This window comes from Aspergillus melleus (assembly GCF_016097325.1).
Source record: "Aspergillus melleus strain CBS 546.65 chromosome Unknown contig4, whole genome shotgun sequence".
Taxonomy (NCBI): Eukaryota; Fungi; Ascomycota; class Eurotiomycetes; order Eurotiales; family Aspergillaceae; genus Aspergillus; species Aspergillus melleus.
The window spans coordinates 3,173,420-3,186,546 of NW_025763373.1; the positions used below are offsets into that span (position 1 = coordinate 3,173,420).

Here is a 13,127-nt window from a genome sequence, read left to right on the forward strand (position 1 = left end):
GAATGCTATCTTAGCTGGGGACGTCAACACCCTACATTTACCAAAATATAAGATATTCCTATGTAACTTAATCCGACTAGGATCAATCCTGCATCTTCTACAAATAGACCCTACCTGCTAATCTCACACGACCGCTAAGGAGCGATGGCGTTCAGAGTGACCGGAAACTGATGAGATAACTCTCTGGATCGAGCGAGGGACTTCTACTCACGGCTCTAACTAACACTGTTGTTGACCTCATTCTTTTAGATTTTCTCGCAGCGGATACAGTGGAGAATTACCTACCACAAGTGATCATGCAACCGTGCTTATAATTGTAGACTGAACTCGGCTGTATTGACTATCTGTTGAACCACTCATATTTCGCTTATGGCCTTGCATCTGCTTATTGGAGTTAGTCTGCATGTCAGCTGACCCACAGTGGATCGGCCGTAGTTAGGAGGCCTCGCTGCACCGAGAGCTTCATACAATTCAAGCATCTCTACACTGCAGTTCCGTCACTATCTAAAAGCAAGGGAACTGCCTGGCCTACCACGTATGGGTAATGCAGGAGATTAACTGGACGGAGCGACATAGGAACCCACCCGCCGCGCCGCGAGCTTATATGAAAATGAGGCAGCGGCCGGAACCCGGCTCCGGCTGACGATGCAAAGTCACTGTACCCATCGGGATCGGGTTGCGGTTCACCGAGATCAGATGCTATACCAAAACGAGGGTATTTGACTTCCTCCAAACATCCGTGAGGATTTCGGACTTCGGAACACGCTTTATCCGTTCCACGTAGTGATGCACGGTTTACATTTCTAACCCAACGATCGACGGCAAAATGGAAAGCCGTCCCGATACGTTCAAGGCTTAGCAGATGCAGGGTCTAGAGCCAGTTTTGGACCGACCCGAAAGGAAGGGGAGCTGTGTGTAAACGGAGCCAACTTTGCCGCCCAATACATAATATCTATTCTCCTCAATGGCATCATATTCACGAAGCCATTCTGAGATTTACGTGGTGGAAACCCCTCAAGGTTGAACCCAAGTACTGTTTTAGTATAAGTCTCTTTGTATCGTAGACGTCCGGAATTCCGACAACTCGTTGGATGAAGGGCTGAGCGTCGCTGTCTGCAATGCAACACGTCACTGATGGAAACAGTTCTGACAAGCCGACCAATCAGTCGTGATTATTCCAATCAAAGTATCAGACCACTCTTTTCCCGTCTTCCCAGACATACAACCCTCCTTTACCGATTCTTTGCAAACTCAGAGGCGCGTCATAGATCACTGGAGTTTGGAGTTTCCTTAACTTTCGGCTTTTGATCATATTCTCTGCTAGGAATGGTCGGTCTGGCTGAGAACCCACCACGACCCCGCATCCCCACCCCCCCAATCGGCGTCTGAATCCTTCGGCCTCTGTTAGAGTTATTCTGGGCTAGCATTATTCAAACCCACCTGTAGTTATTCGCCTCATAGAGGTCGCGCTGTGTGCATCCTGCTATGTGGGAGTCGCTATCAGCCCGCCTGAAGCGTGAAAACAGCACAATCTTCCATTTTTAATGCGTGCGCGATCTTGAGGGATAGGAGCACATGGCTTAATAGAGGAATACAGGGGTAAGCATCGCCTACCCCTCATATCACTAATTTTCAAGGCCTCTGATCTAAGAAGCTTTCATTGCTCATATCTGACTATCCTTGTCTCATATCATTATGCAGCCGTATCTGAAATCTGGCGGGACTGAAGTTCGGAGAAGAGGGGGTCAGGCTTGTTCGTAGTCCCGGGCACATCTGTGGCAAATCAGATGACCGTACCGCCCTTTAGTCCTAACTATGGTCACCGTCCGCCTTACGTAATACTGATCACATCCTACCTTCGTTTCTCACTTCGTTCAGGGCTGCGGCAGTCAAACCGTGCGACACGAGTTTTCCTTTCCACATCCATCTAATTACTGGGTTTATGGCTGGCTCAGAGCAGATCACATAATCATAGAACCTATATCAAGTAGTTAGTACATGGGATCTCCTGACGACATCTGCTGATATTCCCTTCCAGTTATCCAAGGGCTTGTGGTGTTTGGCAACACATTTCTTCCACTTCTCATAATGCCTCCTGCTGTTTACCTGCATGATCAAGAACGTCCATCCCGCAAACGGCGTCGGCCGATTGTGGTTTGTGATGAGTGTCGTCGCCGTAAAGTGGCCTGTGACAAGAATTTCCCGTGTACACAATGTGTTCTCCGCCAAGGAACTTGTGTATATGGCGCGACCAGGAACGAACAAAGTCTCCGTCCTGTCAAGAAAAAGTCTCCCTTTCGTCCTCAAGCAGTCACTTCGAACCATAGCGATAGCAGAGGCCCGCCAATTTCACACGTCCCTGCCAAGCTCCCGGGGGCACAACAGCTAGGCCGTTGCCAGGACAATGGAATGGTGTTGTCTGAAAATGATAGCAGTGATTGTAGAGATGTGAATACTGCTTACGAGCTTGATCAAATGTCGAATATCCTTGGCGAGGTCACACCGAGGCTCAAGGGTCGGCTGTCAAAGACAAGACTCTTCGGTCAAAGCCATTGGATGAACAATATGGTAGAGCAGGTGAGACTTAAGGCGATGGCGGATTGTCTTGGAATTGCTGACAGGGATCTAGTTCAAAGACGTACATGGTCCTGGCTTAAGGGTCTTCTTCGACACGCAGTCCGAATTGTTTTCTACACTACACAAATGCAAAGCCATAGCACGCGGCTTGAAAGCTCATCAGACCGATGGCATTCAGTCATCAGGACTACCAGATATCTGTGATTCAGCTTCATTCATTCCACCAAAATCAGTTTCAGATGAGCTTGTAGGGAATTACCTGCGGACGTTTGAATCTGTCTTCCGAATATTACATATCCCTACCTTCCTGAAAGAGTGCAGCGAGTACTGGAGCGGTGGCTTATCAAATGTGCCGTCGGGCTTCGTGATAAAATTTCTCCTTACCTTGGCGATTGGCAGTTGCATGTTAAACGGTGCCGATGAATTAAAAGGTTCTCTACGCCAGGCTGCAGCAAACGCGATCCGTAAAGCTGATGCCTGGCAATGTGGAACCATCGACAAACACCGCCTCTGTCTCGACACGATCCAGACTCACTGTTTAGTTTTGCTAGCTAGGCAGACAAGCGCAGTAGAATTCGGAGACGACCTGGTCTGGATCTCGGCCGGTTCGCTACTGCGCACGGCTTTCACGATGGGCTTGCATCGTGATCCGACGCTTTTGCAAGATCCTAGCGCATACCAGATAGAGATGCGACGGCGCTTGTGGGCAACGATTCTTGAACTCAACGTCCAATCCAGTTTAGACTCTGGTATGCCACCGCTGATAGGCCCCGGAGACTACGATTGTAGACCCCCGTCAAACATCAATGACGATGAGATTTCTCCCGATACCGCGACTATTCATGCCTCTTCTGCAAGGGCGGATACGGTTTTCACTCAGACTTCTTGTCAAAGAATTGTACTACGATCCTTGTCAATCCGTCTTCAAGTTACCAGAGTTCTAAATGGGCTTGGCACAGATCAAAAGTATGATGAGGCTCTGCTTCTGAGTCAGGAACTGGCGAGTTCCTGTCGCTTTAACTCCGCATTTTTCGAGTCCCTGTCTAGGAATAGAGGGGCTTCACAGCAGGTAGACCCACCTAGCCGGTTCCAGGTGATGCTTGTCAATTTACTGACGCGCCGTTTCTTTCACTCATTGCATTCGCCCTTCGCAAATGAATCTCTAAAGGATTTAAAATACTACTATTCACGACGCATGCATCTTGAGTCCGCTCTGGAACTGGTCTCCATACTGGCGACTGACTTTTCGGAGAGCCAGATGAAAATGGAGGACCTACATGCCTTGAATCTAATCCAAGTCGCTGGACGGGGGTTTCTAAAGTGCGCGCTTATAGACGCCAGCCAGACCGTGTGCTTTGAGCTCCTACAACAGCTTCGGGAAAGTTGTTTGCCATCGGGTCTGGGCGTACAAATGTCTGTGTCTCAAACGGAGCTGTACCAGGCCGTTCAGTCCCTTGTTAGCGTCGGAAAGAGGCGCATTGAGGGTGGTGAGACAAACGTGAAGCTATACGTCTTCTACTCCGGCGTACTGGCGCAGGCCGATGCGATTCTTTCTGGCGGAGATGTTTGCACGTCTATTACGAGTTCTGCAAGGCGGACCTTGCACATGAGCTACGAGATGCTTCTTCGCCGGGCGGTAAAGGCCGGAATCTCGCTTCCATGTGTCGGAGATGGGAACACGGAACATTGCTCTCCGAGCGGCAGTTCGTTGCCCATGCTCCAGGATGACCTGAACATGTGCGACATAACTGCTGATTTACCGAGTTATATAGACCGGTGGATCGACTTTTGCTTGGAGGGATTGGGCGGCGATTTCGACGTCCCTGAAGTCGGACTGCTGGGAGGCAGGGACGGCAGTGCCGGCGGGTATGGAGGAGATTCATAACGTCGTAGGTTGGTTGGTGCTACCTGGACTTTTGTCCATTCCGGGAAAATAGTTTGTTGCAGCCAGGTTGCGTCAAATCGCGTATAACAACGCATTTCTTGTACCGGAAACGGGCTAGCGACGGAGTTTCGCCGCGACAAGCATTTTATGAAGCTATCTACTATCAACACCATTGCTTTAGACTAACAAATACATGAGAGAATGTTGCTTTATGCCGGGGCAATCTCGAGTTGTACGTCGAGCTATCGGGTAGCGGTGTCGTGAAGCTGGCCATTGAGACACGTGTAAATTCTTCAGGCTGCTTGCGATTTGGGTTTTCTGCAGTGGAGGGCTTCTGACTGGCAGTGGGTATGACACCGCCACGCAAAAAGACGAGAACAACCTGGCCGCAGCGGAAATGCTGGGTTTGGCAGGGTCTCAAGGAACCCGACAATCGTAAAGTTCTATGTGATTCCACGATCAAATACCCAAACCAGCCAATTGACCAAAGGTTTCACGAATATCTTTTCCACAGTTTATCTCCGGGCCGTATTGGGATGGGTTGGCGTCACGGAGATAAGAAGACATACGGAAACCATGCAGATCCGTATGCGTATCCTTACGTCCTTTTGTAGACATCTCCGATGGCCCACCAAAAGCCGAAGCCGCTCCGATCCGTCTTTCAGCTCGGATTTTGCTCCTCGGAGAGTAGTGGCATCTCCTCCCACCGACCAATATCTTCCGGAGCCGTGAATTGGCAGGTTATAGGCATTATTAGAACTATTTAAGAAGCCGGTATGCACAGTAGTTCGCCCTGTGGCTCTCAACTACATTTCTTCCAAGTTTCCTTCGACCAATGGCTGCCTATACCAGAAAACTTCAGGTTATCATCGTCGGTTCCGGCCTGGCTGGTCTCGCTACTGCTCGGATAATCCGTGAATCTCACGATGTCACGATTTACGAAAAGGCGGGCCCTGATGCCGCAACCGGAGGGCAAGGTATTAGCTTGTCCCCTAATGCGATACGTATACTGGATTCCATTGGGTTCGATCGCGAACGCGCGGGCGCTGTGATATCGTCTGGCTACCGGTCGTTTGATAAAGATGGGCATATGCGGGTTGACCTAGAAGTCGACTTTGTCGCCAGGTACGGCGCCGACTTGCTTACCTTCAAAAGATCCGACTTTAGAGACGAGCTTTTCCGACTTGCAATGGCTTCATCTGACGAGCTCGGCACACCACTTAACCCTGTCAAGTTTGTGTCCAACAACGGTGTTGTCGATATCAACCCCTTAGAAGGCATTGTGACGTTGGCAGACGGTTCTATTGTACAGGGGGACGTCGTCATTGGTAAGTCTAATGAGCGCTCTATTATGGACTGGACTGACTGGAGTTAGTTGCGGACGGAATTCACTCCCGTCTTAGGGCACAAATTCTCGGAAGCGACCAATACGTGGCAAAGAAGATGGGGGCAACATGCTACCGTGTTGCCCTTTCAGTGGACAGAGCGAAGGAAGTCCTGGGTGAACTGCCTTTCTGGTGGGATCCTACGACAAACAAGAATCGGCCGTGTATGATCGAAGCCCGTGATGGGAGCCACCGGTTCATCGCGGCGTACGCAATGCGCAACTCCCAATATATGAACTTATCTGCCGTCTTTCCCACACCCAAAGACCGAGCGAGCAGCCTTGATAGCTGGTACGCTGAAGCTGACCGGAACGAGGTGCTGGAAGTATTCAGGGACTTCCACGAGCCTGTCCGTAAAATGCTCAGGTAAGAAACACTGGTATCGATTTTCTACAGCGCCCTTTCTTACAAACACCTAGTGCTGCGGACGAGCTCAAGATGTGGGATCTCCAGGACATTGATCCGTTACCCACGTGGACCAAAGGACGCGCCATTTTGATCGGTGATGCTGCGCATGCTATGACCCCAATGCAGGGTCAAGGAGCCAACATGTCCATTGAAGATGCAGAGAGCTTCCGCTTACTAACGGCGACGGTGGGTCCTGAAAATGTCCCTATAATTCTGAAGCAAATCGACAGCATTAGGAGACCACGTGCCAGCAAAGTCTTGGAAGACACACGCGCTATATCCGATAAGATATCTCTTGAGGAAGTCATTGCGAAGATGGACTTCAATATGAGCTACAAAGGGATTCACGAAGCTATGGCGAAGGCAAAGGGAGATAGTGATTCCAGTGAATGATTTCGTTCTCGATTTGCTTGTGAGAGGGACAAAATTGTGATTGTACATACTGTGGTTGATCACCTGATGCACGCCCCCACCTGACGCACGAAAATCGATTGCATATCAATATTTTGACAATTTTTAACTCTCAATATCTTTATGAATATGACTCCAATTGATAAAGCAATTGCAGAATTAGAATTGCTAATGTTCAAAAAATAATTTATGTTAATTTTTATAGTGAAAAAAAGATGTTTTTGTAGATATTATTCATAATGCGAATATAGAAAAACTATTTTATAAAATTTTTTTTTCTTATTCAATTAAATATTGTTAAGATTTTGTTAAAAAAATTTATATTAAAATTGTTACTTTTATAAAATGTAAATATATATTAATTACTTTTCTAATTTCTTTAATAATATTTATATATACAAACCTTTTTTACTATTATATAATATTATAATTTATAAAATTCTTTTTTTTATCAATTTAGCTTCGGCGGCTTTGATTTTAGTCAGTAATATATTAATATTTATTAAAAAATATTTATCTTTTTGTAATTTAATAAAATTTTATATTTTCTTTATTATGAATATATAAAGTATAAAGAATTTTTACACAGATTTATTATTTTAAGCAATTAATATAATTTTTTTTAGACTGTATTAGAAAGATTTGTAAAGATTATAATTAGAAAAGAATTTTTTTAAATTATTATATTATTTTTATACTATATTATTTTAATAAGCTATTTATTTAATTTAAATAATTAAAACTATTAGATCAGAGTCTATAAGAATATAGATAATGTAAAAAAATGTGTAATATAAAATTATATTATAAAGATATTTATAAATAGAATTAATTATTAATTTTTTTATTGATTATATAATGAATTTTTATCTTTAAGTTATATTATATAATTTAAAGAAAATCTTATTTAAGCAAGTCTTATCGCATTGCATAATATTAAAATCTGCATTATATAAGGATCACATAACAATGTGTATTCTACTATGGTGTTCTATCCGCACTAGATATCGCACTGGGGCTGGCATTGTCTGCACTGCGTGGGTGGTCGTAACAGTGTTCTCAATAAAGCGGCGATATTTATAACAGGAAATTTACGATAATGTAGAAAAACAGGTACGTATAGTGACATATATATCAAGCGATGAATCATGTTGGCTTCATAGCCCAGGATAAGGCCCGAGTTCGCACTCCAGGCGTGAGCCCTTCTACTGGTGAGCACACGGTAGAGGAAGAATTGTCCGGGTGGCACATTGGGGAAGATGAGATGTCAGCTGCTGAGGGTCTGATAGGCTTGACGGAAGGTCCACGCCTGGGGGAAGCAGCCCCGCGGTCAGATGTCTCGGTAGGAGAGCCGGACATGCTCTATCTCAAACCCGAGGCACAGCCTGAAATGGCCGATATCGCACCATCGCCACTGTTCTTTCGCCCCCCCAATGCGTTGGAGACTCTGAAGCCCGATGGACAGATATCGGACTTTTGCTCTCAAACAATAGATCCGTGCTGCCTATCACTTTCCGCCCACCGAGATGCGGACGTTCCTCTTTCGACTAGCTCCTCCCCTTTGCCACAACATGAGCGATTAGTTCTCGCCAGAGGAACCCAAAGTTTCAACGAAATGGGGTATGTCAGAGCATAGCCACATACAACACTATACCGTATTATCCACTTCTACGATATGATCGTGGATCAAGGATGGTGGATTGTCCGCCATTCGTTGCAAACGCCGATCCAAATGTGGTGCTGTCGCTGCCAGCATGGCCGTTGATGGTCCAAGAGAATCGTGGCGATGGTCTGACGTGGGTATCGTCTTGATAGCATGTTCCTGGGAGGGGCTGGGTATGTGAACAGTGGTCGCACGGGTTAGGGAGGTTATACGGAAATACATAATGGGCAGTATAGACAGTATTATGCCACCTCCATCCCAATGTAAACATGCTCACCTGGCAACCGCAGCATCCAATGAGCTGAGAATTGTGGGCGTAATAAAGCGATATGGCACCGCGTAGCTGTATCTACCGTAAATACTGTAAGATGTTGATTGACACACTATGAAAATCGAATCTTCTGGGGCATTTTTTTGGGAGATCAGTAAAAAGACTACTTACTGTATATTTCTATGGCGAATCGAATATTGCTTATTCCATCTCCTAGGTCTGATGCTTAGGTTGAAACCCTGAGAATGCAGCAAGGTTCATTATCACGACTCTTCACCCGCTTCCACCCAAAACTATCTGCCCACTCGCAACGACCCATGCCTTTGTTTCCACAATTTCGTGTCTAATGGAATAATGGATAACGTGTTCTTTTGCCCGGTCAAGACTGAAACATGCGTTCATGGAGTCGACAAGTCACCACAGTCAACCGGACAGCCCAGTCTCTTACAGTAGCCCAATTGCGATCCATGGCCACTGACCTTGTTATGAATGAACTGCATATCCGCTTGCTTTTGGGTCAGGGAATGGCAGAAAAGGTGATACGAACGATGCGATCCGCCTGGGCAACACAGTCATTGAGATTCCTCTGGGCCAGCCGCCGTGCTGCCTCCAGCAGGAGGCGACGATACCTATCGGATAGCGGAGCCCTGTCAGATTCGCTCAACAGCCCAATGCGTGCGTCGAGGTTGGCGGCGATGCAGCGAGAGCGTTTCTTCCATTGGTTGAAGAGGGCATCCACCTGAAGCCGGCACCGCTGAAGCTCCGTTCCACACTGCCGGTCGCTCAGCCAGACCGTTGCAAATCTATGCGCCGTGTCTAATTTTTTGAGGAGCTGGCGATGGCTTTGCCATTCTCGATGAACTGCTGCATGTCGGATACCGACCACGTGGGCTCGCAATTGGCCCAGGGCTTCCTTCGGGCTTGTTGTGGTGTTCCCGGCCAGGCGGCCGCGATCATCCTGTTCCAGCGCCCGGAATGCGGTATGCAATTCTACCTTTTCAACGCAGTCCCAGTCCTTCAACTGACACAAATCAGGATACCATCTTCTGGCAAAATCAAATACGCAGCGCTCGAGTCGTCGCTGGACTGCCGCCAGAACTCGATGCTGTGCTTGGAACGGCAGCGCGGCGGCCCGTGGCTGCGTCGATAGCTTAGAGGGCATCAAGACCGTGGCGACTTCTTCAATTGCACAGTTTCCGTGACTGCGTCTTGGGGGAGTGAGGGGATCTGAGCCTGGCCTGTATTTCTTTGATGAGCGAGGCGTATAGAAGAGACGGATGTGGCTTAGTTGACTACACAACAGACTCCCGAGAGAAGCCTGGCGCAACCATACAGCCTGCGGTGGACCTGTAAACTTTGAATGGAGATAATACGACTGGATAAGAAACAGCGGATCGTGGTGCTTAACGATTCGCAGCTCGCCTCGAGCCCCAAGCTAGAAGGCCGAGAGAGGTATACACAAGGCTCCAGGGGCGAGTATCTGCGTACCTCCCTACATCTTTTAATGTTGGGAAAGGCTGGACCAATGATGCCAATCTTTTTCTAATGTACTTAGAAACTGTCGTTGGTCAATAATGGTCTAAATCAACCGCCCTCAAGGAGTGAACCCCAATGAGTGCATGCCGCAGACGATATACTGTATGCATGGGTGGTCTGACTCGGGGTGAGCGTTTAAATTGTGCATTTTCATCAAAGGAAAAAAAAAAGGGGGGGGGGGGGGGGGGGGAGGGGGATATCACCAGTTACTGTTCTTGCGTGCAAACGCTAACGTAACCAGGGTCCGCGATACTTTTGCGTTGACCCTTTCTGGACCCTGATATTTTTGCCCGAATATCTGACCAAAAGCTTGGTACTACACCGTACGTTCTACTGTAGAGAGGCTTAATGCTCGCAAGTGAAACTTCAGGCTAAACACAAGGCCGGACCTTTGGGAAATTCCCGATAAGGATGCACATTCCAAACACAGGCAAAGGAAAGACAGGAGCCAGCTTAGCAAAAAAACTCATAAATGGACAAGCCCCATGGACTTCCGAATTCACCATCAGCCACCGTGAAAACTCCGAATGAGTAAAGGTCCGTGCCAATTTATCATAACTGACTCTACTCAATAAAACGATTGACACTCAAATCACCCGAAGCAAGAGGGAAATCGCTCACCCCTGTTTGGACTCCCGCCGGGTATTTGATGGCGCAAGGATATTGCCCGGGAAATATCGTCTCTCAGTTGTCGTTAGTTGGGCATTCGAATGGACAGGATCTATCATACGGGCGTGCATATTTCGAACCTACACAATTGCCCATTAAACAACCTGCTCGTTAGTCATTCCAGCCCAAATAGGCTTATTACCCGAATTATCATAGGGGTTCCGTAGCCCACTGCGGCCACATATTCCGTGTCGGTAAACGCACACCTGAGAAACCCTTAAGCAAACGGATGAATGTACGCGGCAACACTGGACATGGGTTGGTAGACACATGTCATCCCGGACATATCTAGACATATCAAGGTACCAGTCGCCCAGGAATGTCTTTACTTCCTCACTTTTCGTTTTTCTTTCTTTTCTTTTTCCCCTCTCTGTTTTTATTTTCATCCCAAAGGCAACCATCTTTCGCATAAAATTACTTCGAGCACTTCGATTCGACGATGCTCACCGGTTTGGCATTTCTAATGGCGGCGTCTCTACACGAGTTCTGGATGAGGCTGTCGGTGACTCGCCAAAAGACACAGCGGACTCAGCATTCTAACGGCGACTCTCCGCTTGATCTGGACCATCATCCTGTTGTAGACCAGATTAAATCACTCGGGACTACTCATGAGACGGCAGTGCGACTACAGACCCTCATACAGACCGACGGGGCTGGGAGCTGGCCTCCGCGAGCCGTTCACCACGCGGAATGGCCCGAGGCACTACATCCGTATCATGAAGTCTACCGCGCAATGTCTCCACAACTCGCGAGCAACGTACACCTTACCGACGACCGAATGAATCTGTCCCGCTGCAGGGCCTTTCGCAGTCAAATGACGGCTCTGCTACAAGCACACATTAACCTGGACGCGGTGGAGAATGCTCTCTGCGACCTGGCACAGGGCGATGGATTCTCGCGGGAGGCCTGCAACGGATTCTTTGCCTGCGTTGCCTACTGCCGTCATGCATTCCGGTGAGAGCCCACTTCCACGGACAGTTGATTGAGTTGGCTTAATTAAATTTTGCGCATAGATGGGCCACAAACCCTATTGTCAAGGTTGCGCAGGATGATAAGGTGATCGATTTCCCCGTGGAGTTGGACATCCCGTGGGACTACCTTTGTCGTCGATACGGTATATATTCACAAGGGGGGAACGCCATGTCAAATCTGCTTTGCGATTTTGATACGAGTGGAAGAATGATCTATACGATCAACGAGGGGATGCCAGATATTGTGCGGTCATCGGAGTACCACTTTACATACATTTTCGTGGAGATGGAGAGGCTGGTAGGTCCGAATTGCTCTCCCGCTTCGGGATATCTAGCTCATGGGTACATCAAAGGCTGTCCCCATCTACCTCCACATCGCCCAGTCGATTGATTACTTTGAGAGGGGAGACAAAGTGCAATGTGCGGAGAAAGTACGGTCTATATTCCGTCAACTACGAAGGGTTTTTCAGGTGTTCTACAAGACCTTTGTGCCTTCCACGGTCAGTCCGGCTGTCTGGCTGTCTTACGTCCAAGGTTTTCACGGATGGGCCGCTGGAACGATAGATGGTGAGACCTACACAGAATACGACGGCGTCCAAGGTGGCCAGATGGTGCTGATTCAGGTGATTGATGCCTTCCTTGGCATGGACCCGTTTCTTTCCACCGAGGCTTTTCGACGCCATGTCACCTACTACCAGCGCGGCTTTATCGACTCCATCCGGCGTCATTCATTCCGTCAGAAGGCTCTTCATGCTGGCGATGGCGAAATCAACACCTACATGAGTAACATTGCTGGGCTGATGCAGGTATGGTTCGTCATACCGCTATACTGCTGTCTGGGGACTGATTGTGTTTTACAGGCCTTCCAAAGCTCCTATCGCAAGGCAATGTCCAAATATCTTGCAGTATCAGCACCTGAAAGAATGGCCATGGCACCTGGAAGCTCAGTCTTGCGCGGAGATAGGGCCGTATCAAATCCACTGGCGCGGGCGCAGGCGCTAGAGCAACTCGAAGATTTATAAGGACTTTATTTTGTCCAAGCGCATAGCAATCGCCTGTGTTGAGATGGCCAACGGGGGTGTGGTTGATTGCCACCGCATGGCTCTTTATGGAAGACTGTGAAATTTGAAAAGCAGGAGCAAGTTGTGATGAGCTGGCAAGCCGTTTGGCTAACTTTGTATACACATAAGAACGGCCCAAAAGTGGATACGATCAGCTCCAAAGGTCTCTAAAAAGGTGCCAACATACGTCATACTGACTATAATACCAGCTTAGAGGCAAGTGAATCAAGGATCATTAAAGGCCTGCATTATACATTCCATAGTATGTATTATGCTTATAATGTGCTTGC

The 13,127-nt window shown here is 47.7% G+C and overlaps 5 protein-coding genes across 5 annotated transcripts; all 5 read left to right on the forward strand.

The window, feature by feature from the left end:
* Positions 1-3,772: 3,772 nt before the first annotated feature.
* Positions 3,773-4,462, forward strand: LDX57_007893 (uncharacterized protein; the record flags this gene model as incomplete). Its single annotated transcript, XM_046089610.1, has 1 exon — positions 3,773-4,462. The coding sequence occupies one exon, from the start codon at positions 3,773-3,775 to the stop codon at positions 4,460-4,462; it is 690 nt and encodes a 229-aa protein (XP_045945582.1).
* An 835-nt stretch (positions 4,463-5,297) lies between these two features.
* Positions 5,298-6,648, forward strand: LDX57_007894 (uncharacterized protein; the record flags this gene model as incomplete). The annotated part of the gene is made up of 3 exons (XM_046089611.1): positions 5,298-5,790; positions 5,838-6,213; positions 6,267-6,648. 3 exons carry the CDS (start codon positions 5,298-5,300, stop codon positions 6,646-6,648), a joined length of 1,251 nt encoding a protein of 416 aa, XP_045945583.1.
* Positions 6,649-7,807: 1,159 nt separating this feature from the next.
* Positions 7,808-8,302, forward strand: LDX57_007895 (uncharacterized protein; the record flags this gene model as incomplete). Its single annotated transcript, XM_046089612.1, has 1 exon — positions 7,808-8,302. The coding sequence occupies one exon, from the start codon at positions 7,808-7,810 to the stop codon at positions 8,300-8,302; it is 495 nt and encodes a 164-aa protein (XP_045945584.1).
* A 1,154-nt stretch (positions 8,303-9,456) lies between these two features.
* On the forward strand, positions 9,457-9,802 carry LDX57_007896 (uncharacterized protein; the record flags this gene model as incomplete). Its single annotated transcript, XM_046089613.1, has 2 exons — positions 9,457-9,580; positions 9,636-9,802. The coding sequence occupies 2 exons, from the start codon at positions 9,457-9,459 to the stop codon at positions 9,800-9,802; spliced, it is 291 nt and encodes a 96-aa protein (XP_045945585.1).
* Positions 9,803-11,244: 1,442 nt separating this feature from the next.
* LDX57_007897 (uncharacterized protein) lies at positions 11,245-12,798 on the forward strand (the record flags this gene model as incomplete). Its single annotated transcript, XM_046089614.1, has 4 exons — positions 11,245-11,759; positions 11,819-12,074; positions 12,130-12,582; positions 12,637-12,798. 4 exons carry the CDS (start codon positions 11,245-11,247, stop codon positions 12,796-12,798), a joined length of 1,386 nt encoding a protein of 461 aa, XP_045945586.1.
* Positions 12,799-13,127: the final 329 nt, after the last annotated feature.